The 19060-nt window shown below is 37.4% G+C and overlaps 2 protein-coding genes across 4 annotated transcripts; one reads left to right on the forward strand and one right to left on the reverse strand.

The window, feature by feature from the left end:
- Positions 1 to 8946: 8946 nt before the first annotated feature.
- LOC110661652 (protein ALP1-like) lies at positions 8947 to 10847 on the reverse strand. The gene has a single exon (XM_021820326.2). It carries the CDS (start codon positions 10618 to 10620, stop codon positions 9220 to 9222), a length of 1401 nt encoding a protein of 466 aa, XP_021676018.2. The 5' UTR covers positions 10621 to 10847; the 3' UTR covers positions 8947 to 9219.
- Positions 10848 to 11200: 353 nt separating this feature from the next.
- Positions 11201 to 17668, forward strand: LOC110661653 (zinc finger protein ZOP1). Of its 3 annotated transcripts, none has more exons than XM_021820329.2 (6): positions 11201 to 11412; positions 11950 to 12150; positions 12954 to 13044; positions 14239 to 14334; positions 14439 to 14812; positions 17336 to 17668. In XM_021820329.2, exons 1-5 carry the CDS (start codon positions 11404 to 11406, stop codon positions 14792 to 14794), a joined length of 753 nt encoding a protein of 250 aa, XP_021676021.1. In that variant the 5' UTR covers positions 11201 to 11403; the 3' UTR covers positions 14795 to 14812; positions 17336 to 17668. The 3 variants fall into 3 exon arrangements, with proteins under 3 accessions (XP_021676021.1, XP_021676023.1, XP_021676025.1); XM_021820331.2 differs by lacking the exon at positions 17336 to 17668 and adding an exon at positions 17053 to 17304 and having other exon boundaries at positions 11207 to 11412; XM_021820333.2 differs by lacking the exon at positions 11201 to 11412 and adding an exon at positions 11457 to 11602.
- The last annotated feature ends 1392 nt before the right edge of the window (positions 17669 to 19060 follow it).

Here is a 19060-nt window from a genome sequence, read left to right on the forward strand (position 1 = left end):
GGTTGTTTTGAATTGATACATTGTGATTTGTGGGGACCTTATAGAGTCCCAACTTCTTGTGGAGCAATTTACTTCTTAACAATTGTTGATGATTACTCTCGTGCTATTTGGATATATTTGCTGAATGGAAAACAAGAAGTAGCTTGTGTTCTTAAGAAATTTATTGTGATGGTTAAACGCCAATTTGAAAAAAATGTGAAAATTGTCAGAAGTGATAACGAAAGTGAATTTATGTGCTTGAAAGAATATTTTGATGAACAATGTAACACCCCAAAATTTTATTATTTATGAGTATTTTTGGTATTTTAATTTTATTTGAATTTTTGGAATTTTTCTGAGATTTTTCGGATTTTAAAAATCGGGTTCGATTTTCTGAAAATATAAATTTTGATGATTTTTAAAAATTAATTTAAAGACCACGTGGCAAAACTAAAAATATATTTGGAGTCTACGTATTTTTCTGAGTTTTATGGAATTTTTTTCGGAATTTTTGGACCTCGTTTTCGGTCCCGAGGCAGAGTAAAAATTCAAAATTTTGTATTTCGAATCGAACCGGCCGAATCGAACCGGACCGGACCGGACCGGTCGAATCGGACCGGCCCTTTTCCTTCTTCCTTTTTCTTCTCCCGCGCGCGATGGCTCTCTCCCTTTTCTCTCGTTTCTCTCTCCTCGCCCCACGGCCCGCGCCAGCCACCCGGCCAGACCGCGCCCGACCCGGCCCGGCGAGCGCCGCCGCCCGGCCAGGCCGGTCGCGCCCGAACGCTGGAAAAAGCAGCGTGAAAATGCCCTGCGACTTCTCCGGCCAAATCCGACCGATCCGGCCACCGATTGGACCGGGTCTTGTGTCCAAAATCATCTACTCGGCGAGAGCTTTCCATAGACACCAAGAACGCCGAAATCCATTAAGCGGATTGTCCGATTTTTGCTCGGGAAGATTTTAGCCCATTTCGACTTTTGGGCTAGATTTCTCGAAAACCGTGAATCCCACGAGAAAATCGAGGCCACCAGCATGCTCCATTCGTCGAGAGCTTCGCAACGACATAAATTTTGAATTTTTCTGACACCGTTTTTCGGTGGGTCCCACGGAACTTCGCAGTGTATTTTCGAGCATCAAATGAGCTTAGAAAATTCTGAAAAATTTATGTACTAACCCCCGTGTTATGGGCTTCGTGTAGGTATCCTCGATTCGCAGAAATTCGGCGATTGGCCAGTGCGCAAATTTCGGGCGAACGGACCGTTCTGGAAAAGTCTCCGAATTGGGCCGAGGTTTTGGCTAGCCCCCCATTATCAGACGCCCCGAGCGCGTTCCCGAAGTCGGAATCGGCAAAGGTAAACCCGAACCTTGCTTTTTCGTAATTTTCTAATGCTTAAATAGGATTAAAAATCCATAAAATATTCGTGGTAGCTTAGAAAATTACGATTCTTTTTGCAATAGCTTAGTAATATTGCTAAGCAAAGTTTTATAATTTTTAGAGCTTGTTTGAGCAATTTTTGCAAAAATGATCTATAATAAGGACAAAATTGAAATTTTGCGTATTGTGATGAATGACTGATTTGATGGGCCCAGGAGGGGCTGTGTGATATGATTGAACTGTTGATGTATGGATTGTGAGTATAGAAGTGCGTTTTTAGCCCTTTTGCAGGTTGGGTAGGTCCTAGGTATAGGGGAGACTCTGCCGGATTTTCGGCACGACTTAGGACGTACTTGATCTTTTTCTTTGTTTGTATTGAGTCAAATTTATTAAATAGATGTAATGTAATTGTCAGGTGAGCCGGGACAGCCTTCTTCCTCCGCCCAGCCGCCACAGTAATTTGTCGTCAAGTTTGTGAGTAAAATATTAATTTTAATTGTAATTTCGATATTATTATATGTTCAGCATGCCCATGCATCACTTATATGCATATATTTATGTAGTTAAACTCTAGGCACGAATTATGTTGCATTCATAACTGTTAATGTGCCATGAATGTTGTTGTGGTAATTTGGAGCAGTGTGCGTGCGTTGGCGTGCGTGTGATGTGGTGTGGACTATGGATAGGACGGGGTAGTCATGGCTTGAGTTCTTCGCTGGGACCCGTTCCTTCGAGGGGTAGTCACGGCTTGAGTTCTTCGCTGGGACCCTCGATTTGGTTTATTAAGCGAAAGTCCGGCTTGAGTTCTTCGCTGGCACCAGGTTGGATTTAAGAGAGCTGTATAGGGGATCAGCTCCCAATATATTATGATTGATGCTACAGGGTGTGTGAGTGCTCCAAATTACCTTTTTGATGTTATAATGTGAAAATGATGTGGATGTTGCATTTCACTCTACAGGGTGCATTAGTTTTAGATAGTTATAGAGATTATGGTTAAAATTGATATTTTACTCTCTGAGTCGAACGCTCACTCCTGTTCAAAAATTTTTACAGGCCACAGGAGGATATTTTGTTCTGGGTTAACCTGCTTTTCTACTTCGCAGGTTGTTTATTAATATTTGTGTAATTTTAATTACTCCTAGAATTTCAGCATGTGTTAGCAGTAATTATTTGAATTTGGTCTGTAATATTATATTCATGTTGAACCTGTAAACTTAATATTTTAAGTCTGTTTTGATGGATTGGATGAGGGAGCTGAGCTCCCATTTATTATTATGTTGATGAGTATGTGGAGGGTGAGCTGAGCTCCCCAATGGATTGTTTATTGTGTTTACAGGTCGGGTGAGTCGAAAACTCCCCGTTGGAAAGTCCATTTTATGGCCGGACTCTGTCCGTTTGTTTTCTTGAATTTGGGCCCAATGGGCCTTAGAATTGGGTAAATGAACAGTTAGGCTTACTACGGGCCTCGGGGGCTTTAGGCTGGCCCAGGTCCTAGTGCCGGTCCGGCCCATAGGTTGGGTCGTGACAAACAAGGGATGTTGCATCAGACTTCCTGTGTAGGAACACCTCAACAAAATGGCCGAGTGGAAAGAAAACATCGCCATATTCTTAATGTGGCAAGAGCCTTGCATTTTCAAGCAAATTTACCCATAGAATTTTGGGGAGAATGTGTACTTATAGCCGGGTATTTGATTAATAGGACTCCATCTATGTTATTAAATGGTAAAACCCCATATGAGATGCTCTTTGGGAAAGTGCCTTCTTACTAACACGTTCAGGTTTTCGATTATTTGTGCTATGCACATAATCTGAATCGGGATAAAGATAAATTTGGTAGTAGAAGTTGTAGGTGTGTTTTGTTGGGTATCCATTTGAAAAGAAGGGATGGAGATTGTATGATTTGAAAACTAAAGAATATCAAGAGACATGGTATTCACTGAAACAGAATTTCCATATGCAAATGAGAAAACAATGGGTGATGAACTCATTAAAAATGGAGTTGAGGAGTTGGGTGATGAAGTTGATGGTTTAGAGAACAACTTGGAAAAGGAGCGCGATGAAAGTGTGGGTAGAGAAAGTGAGGTGAATCCTGAAACGGAAGAATTGATCCATGAAAACAGTGAGGGAGTGGATAGAGGTGAAGTTGTTAAAGAGCAACTAGGTAGGGGACAAAGGGCCAAGCAACCTAGTGTTTGTTTGAAAGATTATGTAACAAACGCCATCAAAACAAGCCCTTCAGTATGTTCACCTTCCCAATCTGATTCCTCAGGTACGCCTTACTCTATAGCACATTATGTGGGTTATGATAAATTCTCTACACAACACTGATATTTTTTGGCAGCCATTACTACAGGACATGAACCAAGCTCTTATGCAGAAGCAGTTAAGGATGAACGGTGGAGAGCGGCTATGAGAAAAGAAATACAGGCTTTGGAGGATAATGGTATATGCACAGTTAAAAATCTGCCATTTGAGAAGAAAGCAATAGGAAGCAAGTGGGTATACAACATTAAATACAATTCTGATGGAAGTGTTGAACGATACAAGGCGCGGTTAGTGATATTGGGAAATAATCAAGTTGAAGGCATAGATTATCAGGAGACTTTTGCTCCTAGAGCAAAAATGGTTACTGTGCGCACCTTTCTTGCCATTGCGGCTGCAAAGAATTGGGAACTCTATCAGATAGATGTCCAAAATGCTTTTTTACATGGTGATTTGGAAGAAGAGGTTTACATGAAGATGCCGCCTGGATTTGCTTCTCAATCACCATGGAAGGTTTGTAAACTCCGGAAATCTCTATACGGTTTGCGACAAGCACCTAGATGTTGGTTTGCAAAATTGGCTGCATCTCTAAAAGCTTATGGATTTCAGCAATCATATTCAGATTACTCTTTGTTCACTTTTCGAGCTGGGACTGTTCAATTGAATGTGCTTATTTATATGGATGACCTTATTATCTCCAGCAAGGATGTTTTCGCTGTACAAAAATTCAAGAACTATTTGAGTCATTGCTTTCATATGAAAGACTTGGGGAAGCTAAAATTTTTCTTAGGGATTGAAGTAGCCAGAAACTCGAATGGTATTTTCTTGTGTCAACGTAAGTATGCGTTGGATATAATTTCAAAAGTTGGATTACTAGATTGCAAGCCAGCTAAAACTCCTCTTAAACAAAATCACAAGCTGGCCCTTACCGAGAGTGATGATGTGGATGACCCTGCTCAGTATAGGCGTCTGGTGGGACAGCTTATTTATCTAACAATAACTCGACCCGAGTTGTCTTATTGTATGCATATTCTTGCTCAGTTCATGCAACAACCGAAGAAAGCTCATTGGGAGGCAGTTGTTAGAGTTGTGCATTATTTGAAAGGAAATCCAGGTCAGGGTATACTACTGCATACCAATTGTGATCTCAAATTGTCTGCTTACTGTGATTCTGATTGGGCTAGCTGTCCTTTAACGAGACGGTCTTTGACCGGTTATTTTGTTCTTTTGGGTGAATCCCCTATCTCATGGAAGACTAAAAAGCAACAGACAGTGTCTCGCTCATCCGCTGAAGCTGAATATCAGTCTATGAGTACTACAACTTGTGAACTTAAATGGTTGAAAGGATTATTGAATTCTCTTGGTGTGGCGCATACTGAACTTATGAATTTGTATTGTGATAGTCAGGCAGCTCTGCATATAGCTGCTAATCCTGTCTATCATGAACGTATCAAACATATTGAAGTGGACTGTCATTTTATCTGTGATGAGATATTGAATGGTAACATTTGAACAGATTATGTACGTAGTTCAATGCAACCTGTGGATATCTTCACAAAGGCGTTGGGAAATGATCATTTTGACTTTCTTCTTCGCAAGTTGGGCATTCGAGATCTCCATGCTCCAACTTGAGGGGGGTATTGGAAAGACAGCTGTTAGCTGCCACTTATTTTGCATTTTTTTAGGGCATTTGTTTAGGAATTTTTGTGTGCATATCTGTTCTTACCTTTTGTTGTATGATTCTGATACAATTTTGGTAGTTTAGCTTGATTATGAACCTATTTGTTAGCTGTAATTTTTTATATATATCTTTGATTTCTAAACATCAGAATTCTTATTCCAAAATTTCTTAGTTCTTTTACAGTTGTAGCTTTTAATCAACTGTGGCTCTTTTATTTTTCTTTATTTGTTTTTAATAAACTTATTTTTTTTCAATAACCGATCTGTTTTTATTCTTTTATTCCTCTCATTCTATAAAGTTTTTGTTTTTATTTTTCTCTCTGTGGAGTCAATGTCCTCACATGGTTGTCTTCTTATTCATTATGGATTTTATTTTCATATTTTATATGAAATTGTGTTTGATTGGTTTTGAATTATTATTTATTAATTTTTCTAAATAAAAATTATCTCTCAATAGAGCATAATAATTGTGAATGAACTCTACTAAAAAAGATGCTGAGAAATCGAATTGCATAAGGGATCTACAATACGCTGATAGAAAATTGCTGGCTGTTTATAATGTTATTATACATGTGATTATTATAGAGAAGCTGCAAGCTTACTGATGCAGAACTCGCAAAGTCCTTGTTGTAATCAATCCTAAAGAAGGGAATATGGATGTAGTTTTTTATGTGCTTAATATTACTGAAATGGTTAAGGATGGTCTTATCCCAAGTAGTGGTAGTGGAACTCCTGCTAATGGTTGGGGATTGTCTGTCTGAAGGATAATTCATTACATCTGCTGTCAATGCTCACTGAGCATATTTTGTTGTGCAGAGGTTACAGTGAAATGTGCCGAGTGCCATGGTTTCCTTGGTTTTTGTGTTTCTGCTACCTTAAGAGTCCAGTGCTGTGGGGGGCCTGCAGGCCGCAGAGGATTCTTATGATCACTCCCCATATTTTCTTTTTTCTTCGTATTTACATGTAGTTAAAATCTCTTTCCATTCACCGTTTCCCATTTACATCTCCATGAATATTGAGACTTCCAAGAAAAACATACAAATGACTATCCTATTTCAAGTTTTGAAAGAGATCATTAGGTGTCTAGCCTCTTTTTGCTGTCATAATGTTATTTCAACCACTAATATTTCTCCATGAAGATAGAATTCCTCTCATCAAGTCAGTCCAAAATAGGTTAAGGTAGGATTTCCATGTGAGAATGCTAATTGCAATGGGCTGATGTTCCCCTCCCGGCCAACCCTCTCTCCCTCCCCACTTCTTTCAATTCTTCTGTTTTTAGAGTTGATTATTCTTTAAAGGGTGAGCATTTGTAAAGTTTTTTACTGATTTTATTTTTTCTTTTCATTGTTGCTTCAGCTGGTATAAATTGGGTGGCTGATGACTGTTGAAGAAAGGGTGTATCAAACTCTTGTAAGTAGCTTGGTTGCCTATAATCAGCCTTGTTTGGTGAAGCAAAATCTTCGGCATCATGTTGTAATCGTTCAACTAGTGTACTTTTCTCCTCTATCGGCTGCCAAGAATTCATTAGTTTTTATGCGCTCCTGGTTCATCAATTTTACAGAGGCATCCGGTCAAGTGCTTTGCCTTTCAAGCTCATATGCAAAAGGTCAGTGTGAAAAAACTTTTGCTTTAGCAAATAAACTGAACCCTACGTCCCAAGACTTTTCGGCCATCAATTATTATGCTTGCTTATTTCTTGGGGTTCTTTATGATCATGAAGAGATTGACTGTTTTGCAATTTCTGAAAACAACAACTACATAAATAGAAGAACAGATGTATAAACCAAACCAACACTCACACCAGGGCTTTTCAAGCAGCTGGAATTTGTCTAATCAGGGCACCAGTCGGATGGGATAAACAGTTGCGATTGTGATTCAAATTGTATACAGAGAGTCAAAAGAGTGGTACGCTATACACTGTCTGCCCTGCTGTGCATAAAGCCAATAGTTATCGATTTAAGAAAATCCTGCTATCCTGCACTGTATTTGTATAGTTGGGAAGTCAAACCCATTAACTTGAAATTTTAACACAAGTTTATCTAAGTTCCTTGTGGTTGCCATATTTGCCATGCATTTCCATACTAGCAGTTATGCATTAAAAAGAGCAGAGCCAAGATCTGTCAGCTCTTTAGTCCTCCACGGCAGGGATCGACGTCTGTCTTCCACTAGATGATTTCATGTTTAAACGACATTTTTTCGCAAGACCATATGCATAGCACAAAATTTGTGCTACCTCAGATGTGAAATGAAAAAATCTTTCCATTAGCACGAGTCTCTCTCCGGTAGGTGCTTCCACAAGCATGCAACAAGCCAAAAAGCGCATGATGTATATGAAGCTGTGCATTCTTTAGAATCTTTACCATTCACTTAAGCAACAAATCAACTAGTCTTGCCAGTTGCCCTAAAAGAACATCGGGTAACTCATTAGTCATTGTTAAGATATAATGCTTTGAGTTACTCCCACAAACTGAAAACTCAAATAAGAAGACACCACAAACTGCAAAAAGATAACATGGCTTGCCAACCATAGCAATATCACCAAGACTATGACTTCATATAAAAAAACATACAAGATCAGAAACAAATTATGAAGTTTATCTCAAATGAGCCTGGCTGATGTTTGAGATCTCCATTCCAAGATTATGCTAATCAACCACCACATGCTTATCTAGAATGCACTTTGCAGTGTAGAATTGTTGAAGAACAGCATCAGGTCAACCACAATATCCTTAAAGCAGCCAACCAAAAAAAAAAAAAAAAAAAAACCATGATACTCATAAATCATAAAAGACTTGAGAAACTAATCAGTGATATAAATAATTTCTTAAGATTGCGACAGCTAATATTAGAGTGAGAATACAGTCAATCATTCTCAAACACATTCTAGGACATTAAAATTTATCAGTCAGATCAGCAAAAGAGGTCAAGATTGTAATTAGATTGATGTGATTCAGATAAGATAAAGGGGTATAGAGTAGTGCCACAACAGAATAAACAAATTTACAATGATTTCTAATCAATGAGTGTCTGTACAACACTATAGCTAACTTGTAGAATGCCAAAAAGAAATTGTTCCAAATGGGAGATCTGAAATCTTGGGAGTACAGTTTCAAAAACCATAATCAACCACTCGGAACAAAAATCATTACATATGCCTTGAAAGCATCTCTTAGGTCACCACAAAACTAATATGATGGCTCACTTTCACAAGGGTTGTGATAATACACAAATAGATTCCACTACATAGTATAACAAATTTTACAACAAAGACTATGATCAGGATTTGGGAAAACGATGCAATGCAACAACAAGTACTTCATTAATGCAACAAAAAAAGTAAAACCAGCAATGCATGAAAGCAATATATGAAGAGGTCACATCAACTGACAATACGGAAAGAAAATTTTTAAGGTATTCTGATAAGAGACTGCTTTAAGCTGTTTTAACAACCAAAAAATACAACAGAGAATTATGTGGATCAAAATCAGTATTAGTACATCTGTTAGTGCACAAAATTTCTCCCAATAAATGCTAACATACCATTCTTCTACTTCTGAGATTCTTCTGTTCTCTTTAAAAGTTCAAAGTTTGAAATTGCATTCCATCTAGCACATCAGTTTCTCTTAAAAGAAATAATAGAGAGAAGATAATATTTAAACAAACAGCTAGGAGGCTAGGAGCCGAGGACTGATAATATTTCAGCCTTCAACTCATGATTCTATCTAATTAAAAATTACAAGTTAGCTTGTCCCAATCAAGTGCAGAAAACTGATTACATATGAACATCACTACCCACAAATCTATATCTCACTCTTTCTAGAAGTAATCCAACAAACAATGCAAAAGGAAACCCTCCAATCATCTAAGTTATGATAACTATAAATTTTATCCTTACAAAGTAAGATCCCATTTTCAGAACATAAATCTATCTGGAAGAAAGCCTTTGGTGCAAATCATCTGCCAATGCCTGCCTCAAGCTACCCCCAAAATAATGAAATGATTTTTCGTTCTCAAGCACCCTTGTAGGAGACCCATTCTCATCTGGTTCCTTCCAAATCTCTGGCTCCGGCTCCCTCGCAACTTGACACAAATTATGCAACACACAACACGCAACAATTGTCTGTGGGGCATGATTAAGACCCACATTCAGATCCTGCAAGATCTTCCACCTCCCTTTCAACAACCCAATAGCCTCCACCACCACAGACCTCCCCTTCATTAGCATCCCATCAAACAAGTTCTGTGCTGGCGTCCCTGCCCCATTTGGCGAAAAGGGTGTCATCAAGAATGACAACAAAGGATAACACCAATCCCCAACTACATAAGGCCTCACATGGTGACCCCTGATATTAATCATCTTGTCCCACACAACATCACCTGAAACAAGCCTATTGTACAACAAACTGTCCCTAAAATGTGTAGCATCATCAATAGCACCTGGTGCCTTGACACACACATCCCAAAATACCTTCTTGTGATCAGCCACTACCTGCAACAAAATCGAAGGAAACCCATAGCTGCATTTATATAAATTCCCTCCGCTTTGATCACTGGCAATTCTATGGAGCTTAATTGGGCTCCCATCTATAGCACCACACATGTTAGGCAACGAAGTTAGCTCTTCAAAAGCTTGTGTAGTCTCAATCAACCTACGCCTACTAACAGGAATCTTAATAAACTCAGGGTAAAGCTTAGTAGCCAACAAACGTGTTACCATATTAGTGATCTTGGAAATCAAGTAAGGCTCAAGAGAGTACCGAGAAGCAAGCGTCGTCGCGGAGTACCCATGAGCAAGCCGGGAAAGGACCATGGCCACAGCATAATCCGAGGGCAAAGAAAGATTGGAAGCAGTTATATGGGGCTTGAGCTTATCGACAACAGTAGTAAAAACAGGATACGAGAGTCCGTACAGCGACCTCCAGTGGGCATCACGAAGAGGGGCTTCCAAGGACCAGATGTGTTCGGTAGAGAGTGCGCGAAAGGCAGCGACGGAGAAAGCGGCCGTATCAGGCAGAGCAGAATTGTCAGAGGCGGTAGGAGGGACAGAATTATCAGAAGGATTAGTAATATTGTTGCAATTAGTGGTGGTGTCGGGATTTTGCTTGCGGGGTTTGGAGGAAGCGAGGAAGGAAAGGAGGGAGGCGAGGGTGAAGAACAGGAGAGGAGCGGCGGAGGAGGAAGAGAGAAGGGATGAAGGGGAAGGAGAGGAAAGAGAAGGAAAGGAAACAGAGGGAGTGGAAGGGGAGGAAATAAGGGAAGTTGTTGGGTCCAAAGTGTTGTGGAGGTGAAGGAGATTTGATAGCATTAGCAAGAAAGATTCATCCATGATTTGTGAAAGTTTTGAAAGAAAAAAAAGAGCTGTTGGGGAGGGGGTTTAGGGTTTTGCAGGGAAGGAGAAATGGAGAAGGAGGAAAATTTTCAGTGGAAGTGGGTATAAGGTAAAAAGCTTGAACTGGGTTCTGAGTTCTGTGAACTGAGATCTCAGATTCCCAGTTTAGCTCTCTGTTGTTTTATGTTCAAATTCTATTCTTTTCAGTCTTTGAACTTTGGCCAATGGCTACTGGCCATTGCTATTTTATTTTATTTTGCTTTTTTTCATAAATTTAATTTTAATTAAAATTTAAATTGGAAATCTAATAACTTTAAAAATACTCCAACTGAATGAACAAATAAATATTCTTAGTAATCATTTGCAACTAATCATCCACTAATCAATATTGATTAACAAGATAATTAAGCTTAATTTTCAACAATTATTCATTTAAAAAATTATTATTATCATCAAAATAATTTTTTATAAAGAAAAATAATAAATTAAGAACTTTTTAAGGAATAAAATTTAAATATTATAGTAAACCGGCGACGTACCAAATAAAAACCGGTTTGGTTACAGTAAAGTACAGAGTGGATCTAGCTCTTTGGGCAAACCAAACCCGGTTGAAAAGAGTGGAAGGAAGCTCTAAACGACGAAGGCATGCGATTTAGGCTTTTTGCGACAATCTACTCCTTATTTATTGATTAATCATCAAAATCTGAAATTTAACAGTTGATTGCTTGGTTCTTTTGCAATTAAATCAAAATTATCTTAGTCGACTCTGTGATCTTAGACATGACTGAGGTATGTTAATCCTATCCAGACTGCCCTTTCTCTCTCTGTTTCGAAATTTGATAATTGGCTATATATTGCCTTTTCTTAGTGATGATAACAAAATTAAAAAGAAACCCTTTTTATTTTGGTTAATGCTGCTTGCTGATGCTTGATTTCAACTTGTTCTTGAGGATCTTTACTTGGCTTTAGCAATAAATTGGTAACTGGATATATGATACAGAGCCTTAGCTTCATATGATTCTGTTGCTACGAACTTATGTTTTTTGTATGTTAACTGGCTTCCATTTTTGCTTGCTCTTGCTAGCATAATTTGGGTTTTATTTATTTTACCTGTAATGGTAGTTAATGATATTTTTGTGCTGCAAGAAGTTTCCCTTTGCTATTTGGAAATTGTGTAATTTGAGCTCTGTTTACGGCTTTAATTTTGAAATCACTTTGTTTTTATTTTAGATATCTTCTTATACAGCAATATATTAGCGCCTCTTGTTCTTCAAGTATATAAGTTTTACATTTATCGCCATTATTCCTTTTGGCCTTTGTCCACAGTATTGGGTTAGCCAAGGTAATAAATGGTGCGACTTCTGCAAAATCTACATATCAAACAATCCTTCCAGCATTAGGAACCATGAGCTTGGCCAACGTCATAAGGAAAATGTTTCCAAGAGGCTTGCTTCTATGAGAAAAGAGAATGCTGCCAAGGAGAAGCAACAGAAGGAAGCAGCCCGCGCCCTTGAGCAAATTGAAGTTGTAAGTGCTAACGAAATCTTTTATTCTTGTAGCTATTGGTACATTTAAATTTCCATTTTGTGACTACCCATTTTGCTGTAGCAAATTTTATCAAGCATATCTAAACCAATAAAAGAAGAAGAAAGTTTATAGTTTGCAGTGGCTTTCTTTATCTCTTTTAGTGAAAGTTATCGAACATTTTTTATGTATTCTTATCTTCTTGCTTACATCCTTGAATAAACTAGATTTTAACCTGCTTTTTTTTTTCCTCCCCTAATGAATTTGAGAATCCTTGATTTCTTTGTGTGGCTAAGTTAGAAAGATTGGACATAGAGCACATTATAGTTGGAAATTTGCACATTGGGTCAGATTGATGTTGATTGTTAGCTGGGTAGAATGAAAATTTAGCATTCAATACTCAATAGTCTGCAGTGGCTCTCTTCATCTCTTTTAGTTTGAAAGTTATCAAACATTTTTTTATATTTTCTTATCTTCTTACCTACATCCTTGAATAAATTAGAATTTTAACCTTCTTTTTTTTCCTCCCCTAATAAATTTGAGAACCCTTGTTTTCTTTGTAATATGAGTGGCTAAGTTAGAAAGATTGGACAGAGAGCGCATTATATTATAGTTGGAAATTTGAACATTGGGTCTGATTGACGTCTCCCCCCACCCTCTCCTCTCCCCTTCCCCCCGCCCGCCGGCCCCCCCCCCCCCCTCCCAACAAAACTCCACCCATGCACCATTGCCCCCGGGCTTCTCTCTATCTTCTTCAGTGTATCATATTATGTTGATTGTTCTCTTTTATTTAAAATGTCTTCCAGAAAGCTAAGCGTAGCTATCAGAAGGATGTTGCAAATTTTCAGGAGGCAAGCAATGTCCATGCATTAGATATTCAAGAGGATGGTCAAGAGGGTAAGTAAGAAGGATCTACTGTTTCCTGGAAATAAAATATTTGCTCATCATTGGTGCCAGTTTTGGCAGTCATGCTGGATGTAGATATGTCATCACAATTAAATGTCATTTCTTTTTTCTTTCCTCACTGAAGATGTGTTTAACCATTTGATCTTCCTCTTTGGTAAAGTAAAATTCTGGGATAAGAAAAATTATGAAATCAGCTATCCAGAAAACAATGCTGATTTGATTTTATATATTTTTTATTGGTTATTCTTTGCGCATAGCGGAGCACTATCAAATAAACTGCTACCCTAGAATAATAAGAAACTTGTTGATACTTGCGTATTGATGATATAAACCAAGGTCAAGCCTATGCTATAAGCACAATTGGTTCAAGGGAAGAACCTGAGAAATACATTACAAGTTTAGTTAGCTTAATGACAATTCGAGGCAAAAACCATGCAATTGTGATCGTGTAATTCACAAATCATATGGTAAAAATTAGCAGAACTCTTTCTTTCCTTTTCTTTTTTTTTTTCTCCCTCGTTATGAAGCAGTGGAACTTGTAAGATGTTTGTTGGAATTACTGGTTTGCTTTAACAAGCATAGGAGGATTGGATACTCTCACAAAAATAAATGTGAGCTGATTAATTCTTGGTTGGTGGACAAGCTTAATTTTGATAAAACACATTGAATAGGACTCAAATCCAAAGTCAAAGGATCTAATAAGTTTAGAAGTCCTTGGTAGATGATTATTTTTCATTTCTTTGGTAGTTTGTTGTGCTATGGTCTAACACTCAGGTTTTAAGTATTTGGAAGAGAAGACAATTCACTTGTAATGTTTAGACTCTAGGTAGTGGTTCTGACCAGGTAAAAACATAATTTGGGTTAATTTCCATATGATTTTCTGTTTGATTTGTTGTCACCAGCAGACTTATTGGAAAGCCAGAAATATTCTTCTTAGTTTTGTTCTTGCACTATCTCTGTAGTTCATTCCCTTGACCATGATTGAGCTGCAAGGACCTGATTTGAAATCCATCTTTATGTCCTGATCTATTTCTCATTATCTTTTTCTGTACTGTATTTCTCTTTGAAAAAAATTAATGATAGTAAGTGCTCTATCCTAGTCTTTTTGATGGGCATTATGCTATTTGATCCTTCTTGGTTTGATTTTTTTACTGTTCAAACTGATACAGCTCTGAATGATGACAGAATGGGAGTGTGACAAAACTTCAGGCTATTACTACAACCAAAGCACTGGGTTACACTATGATCCAAAATCAGGCTTTTATTATACCGATGCTTTGGGTATGAAGTCATATAATTGGATTTTTACTTCTACTTTTGTTCTCTTTTCTAAAACATCTGTCGTTTGTTGTTTATGGTTTGTTGACCTAGAAGTTATGCAACAGGCAAGTGGGTGACTCAAGAAGAGGCATATGCTTCAATTCAGGTTTCATCAAATTCCAAGCGTAAAGAATCCAGTTTGAAAAAGCCTATAACAATGTCAACAGCAGGTTTAGTAAAGGAAACCAAAAGTGCTGCTCAAAATGGGCCCCCACCTGGTCCTGTTGTTTCAGCTTCTTTAAACCCTATGAGATCTGTTAAAGGAGCTACTTCAGCAGTTGCTGTTAACAAGAGAAAGAGGCAGGATGAGAAGCCAAAGGTTATATCTGAAGGAGAAAAAGCTGCACTTAAAGCTAGGGAGGCTGCAAAGAAGAGAGTTGAGGAGAGGGAGAAATCTTTGCTTGGCCTTTACAAACGTTGATTTGGAATGCACTCAAGGGTATGCTCTTCGCATTTTCTTTCAGAATTTTACCCAAAGTTTGAATAACAAAATATGATATTGCGTTTGGATGAACTTTAATTTGGGATACTTGAATATGATGAATTGATGATGCATATATTTCGATGATTGTTTAGAGTCTAAAATTTAGGTTAAATTCATGAATTTGAATAAAAGCTTGTGTAGATTTGAAATACTTTTTGATATGCATGAACCAATAAATTAAAGAATGTGCTAACAATTTAAACTAGAGTAATGCCTGAACTCCCTCATTGGAAGTTTATCCAATTATAGCATAAGTTGATATGGATTCGGTTTTGAAAAATATGGAAGAATTGCTTCCCTAGTGTGTTTCTCAGATTGAACTGCTGTTCATCACTGTCATTCTCTCTTCACTCATGCATGATTTGATTGCTCTTGTGATCCTTATTTTGCAAAGTTGTCGTGATTGAAGGTCTAATAATGTCTTGCTGGCCTGAATTATCAATGCATAACAAGCCAAATAATTCCTTGTTTTTGTTGTGGGCTTTGACCATAAATCTTTTGCCTTAATGTTGACCTTATTTGCTAAGCGGGAAAATATTATGCCCCACCTATTATTTAAACAGCCTTCACTTTAAAATGTCAATGGCTGCTTTAACTGACATAACATATAAGGATGTAGCCTAGGTACACAAGTCCATATAACAAATAAACATCTAAATAGCCAATACCTGGTTCAAACCTTAGACATCACATTCTCCCATCCCCTGCTGTGGGGTACATCACATTCTCCCATCCCCTGCTGTGGGGTTTACCTTAAAGTAAGTTTCATAACTGAAGGAAATTAAAGGAGTTGATCATAAATAAGAAAAAAGACCCCAGTATTAAGCGCATTTTTACAGGGAAGAGGGCATAGAGGGAGGCAATTGTAGTACCATCTATAATACTTACAAAGTTGATGAGATGGACTGAAATTTTGTACAGTGAGTTCCACCATTCTCGAGTGTGATGTTGGGAAAAAATTTTTAGCATTGCCAATTTGCCATGTGGGGCTTATGGTGGCAACTTTTGCTTGGTGTGTAGTTTGAAAAAAGCATGGTTGATGTACACCCAGGCCCTAGTTCACCTTCCTTGGGTAGGGTCAAGCAAGGAACCATCTAAAGTGAGTGCCTAGTTATGCTCCTTAGGGGCCTGAGCAATGGCCATTCTGTCATTTCAACCAACCCCAAGCAAGGGAAATGCTTTTGGCTCGCCCAGAGAAGGGCCAAGGCCATATTTAGCAGGTTTAAGATAAAGAAGATTGGCCATTGTCGATCCCAGACCAAGTGACCTCCGGAAACAGATTCGGATTCAGTGACCAAGGGGCAATAGTTCATTATTTTACTTGTGGTTTTTAACTAGTACTGTTGGATTTTTTTTTTTTTTTTTTTTAGCTTTCTGCCATTGTGTATTTGTGTTAGCTGGTATAATCTATGTCAATAAAATAAATCGGACAACATAATATCAGCTCTTAAAAGGTGAATATCATTATATGATTTTGTGTTCTAACCATGAATTGAAGTAGCTTTTCTCCCTCTTAGCAACATTGCTATCTGGAGCAGCGGCAAGCATAAGTTCCTCTAGTTTTAGGGCTAATCCATTGGAGATAAGACACTAAGGGTCTTAACTCTAATAAATAGGAAGAAGAAGAAGAAGATAATGGTCATCTTTTATTTGATGATGGCGAGGATAAATTTTTGTGAAACCTAGCTTGGAGAGTAGGATTTGTGTTTGCTATTGTAATCTTTATGTTTTTGTTGAATTATAGTGGTGGTTGCCATCTTCCTTGCACTCTTGTGTGCATGTGACTTTTGCAGAACTAATCTTAGTTGTCATCTTCTTCGTGATATCCATGTAGTTTGCGAGTAGAATTTGGAGTTTGATATCTTTATTTTGTGTTTTCTGTTTTTTTTTGGCACTTCTTGGTGTACATGATTTATGTTGAACTAGTCTTAGGGTGTATTTGGTATTGCTATTGAGAAAAGCACTATCTCAAAATTATTTATTAGACCTTTAAAATATGACATGTTTTGGTCATAAAAACTTCAAAACAGAAATCAGGTTTTTCCGAAGTTTTTTCAAACATTTAAAATGGTGTTTTTCTAAATATGTATTTTCAACCTCAGTCACAATCTTACTCTTAGTATTAGACATACACTATGCATTTATTATAAAATTTGTCTATACACATTTTATTGATTTATGCTTTGTATGCCTAGGCCATAGGTATCCTGTATGCCTTGATGTGCCTAGTGTAGCTGACAGCTGCGGATAAAATGCCTTGTTGTGCCTAGTACACCTGACGGCTGCAGATAAAATATCCTCCTGGATATGATATCCGAGTAGTCTAGATTGCATGATTAAAAATGGGAATGCAGACAAGTTCTCTGTGGGTAGGGTCATATGTAGAGAACTACTTGTGAAGTGATATATTATGATAATTAGAACACTAAATAGTTGATGGGCTTCAGTTGCTCTGTTTAATTGCATTGTTTTATGCAGGTAACAAGAATTATCTGGCAGCCAATGACATGGTGGAAATTGTATTTGCAACCTTCATAAAAGGGATGGTTCAAAATGTAAAAGCTGTAATCTGTGGACTTGCATGATTTTCCATTCCTTTCACTGAAGTATACTCGTTTCCATGACCAAATATGGTATTACTATAAATTTATTATGTGTGCATTGCAATGCATGCGATCAAACTGACAACTATGTTGTGAAACTCGTTGTTTTTTGGAGAATGGTTGGATTGAAGAAGTACCGACTTCTGACTGTACCCTTATTACGATGAAAGCCCCACTGGAAATAGATGCATTGAGTAGTTTTGTTTTCTGTGACGTTCTTTTGAAATGAACCTCATCAATGGCTTAAGCATATCGAGTAAGTTTTAGCTAGAGCAGGCTTCATATATTGACCATTGACATTGCAAAATGGTTTCCGAGCTCATAAATTGTCTTAGCACATGCTTACGAAGATTTTTTTTTAATTTGGGGTTAACTTCAGCAACTCTAGCAAATATTTACTTTCAGGAATACAATTGAGCTGACGAATCCTGCTGAATTCTGATAAAACCCAGGGGTTTCCTGGCAAGTTGGAAACGAAATTTGTTAGGTGTCGACACATTTAAATCCTGTTACCATAAAAGTTTGCATCTAAAATTCGAGGACAGGAAACAAAAAATTAGAAAATTAAAAATTAAAAAAACCGTGTACGTTATTTTTATGCCCACCGTTGACTTGGACGACTTGTTAAAGGTCAGGGAAATCGGCTATGGACATTGACAGGAGCAGAAAAAATAAATATTCATTAGTTTTCTTCGAGCTTGTTAACGTGGTGGAATTTTATAGGACAAAACTCTGTAATACACGTCAAGTGTTGGACTATTGATCGACCTTTCAATTCGCATGTGTCAGTTTTGAAGACAGAACAAGGCCCGTTTCAGATCTTAATAAAATTCTGATCCCTTGCTAGTCTATCCTGATATGACTGTACTGGTCCACAGATTCAACAATGAATGTTTTGTGGCTTATCTCCCTTTGATCTGATTTCCATTGAGCCCACAAGGAAAATTCTTAGCTGCCACCACTAACGCTAAATTATCATTAGAAAATATGAAATTAGCATTCAATAATTGAGTTTATTTCAGTATTTTTCTGTGTTTTTTTATCAAATACTTGGTTGTTGGTAATGGTAACTACCAAATTCATATATTAATAAGACTAAAATGGCTATCTTCTCAACTTTTGACTGTTTTATAACTTTCCCAAATCATTTCTTTGCTATTAATGCTTTCCGCTCATGCTTTGAGTTGTTCATTGCGTTCCTGATGAAGATGATAATCTTCCAAGAAAGTTAGTCAAAAGTTTACAAATACCAAGCCAGTGAAAGAAATTGATTAGTAGAAAAGTAATCAAGTAAACTTGCCACAAACGCATGAGAATGTCTTTCTTTGACAAACAAGAATTATGGATAATTGTGTGTGTATATATATATATAAATGGCTACCCAAAAAGTGTTGTTAAAACTTTTCGTTTAGGGCAGCCATAATTTGCTTCTTCCTCTAATTTCTGTCTAATATATATATATTTTTTTTACGTCAGAAATATGTAGAACATGTAAAATATTAAGATTTTAATTTTTAATTTTATATATTATGAAATAAATACCTGATCAACAAACTAAGGTAGATTGAATTAAAAAAAAAAATTGGTTAAGTTTGTCAAA

This window comes from Hevea brasiliensis, chromosome 15, assembly GCF_030052815.1.
Source record: "Hevea brasiliensis isolate MT/VB/25A 57/8 chromosome 15, ASM3005281v1, whole genome shotgun sequence".
NCBI classification, from domain to species: Eukaryota; Viridiplantae; Streptophyta; class Magnoliopsida; order Malpighiales; family Euphorbiaceae; genus Hevea; species Hevea brasiliensis.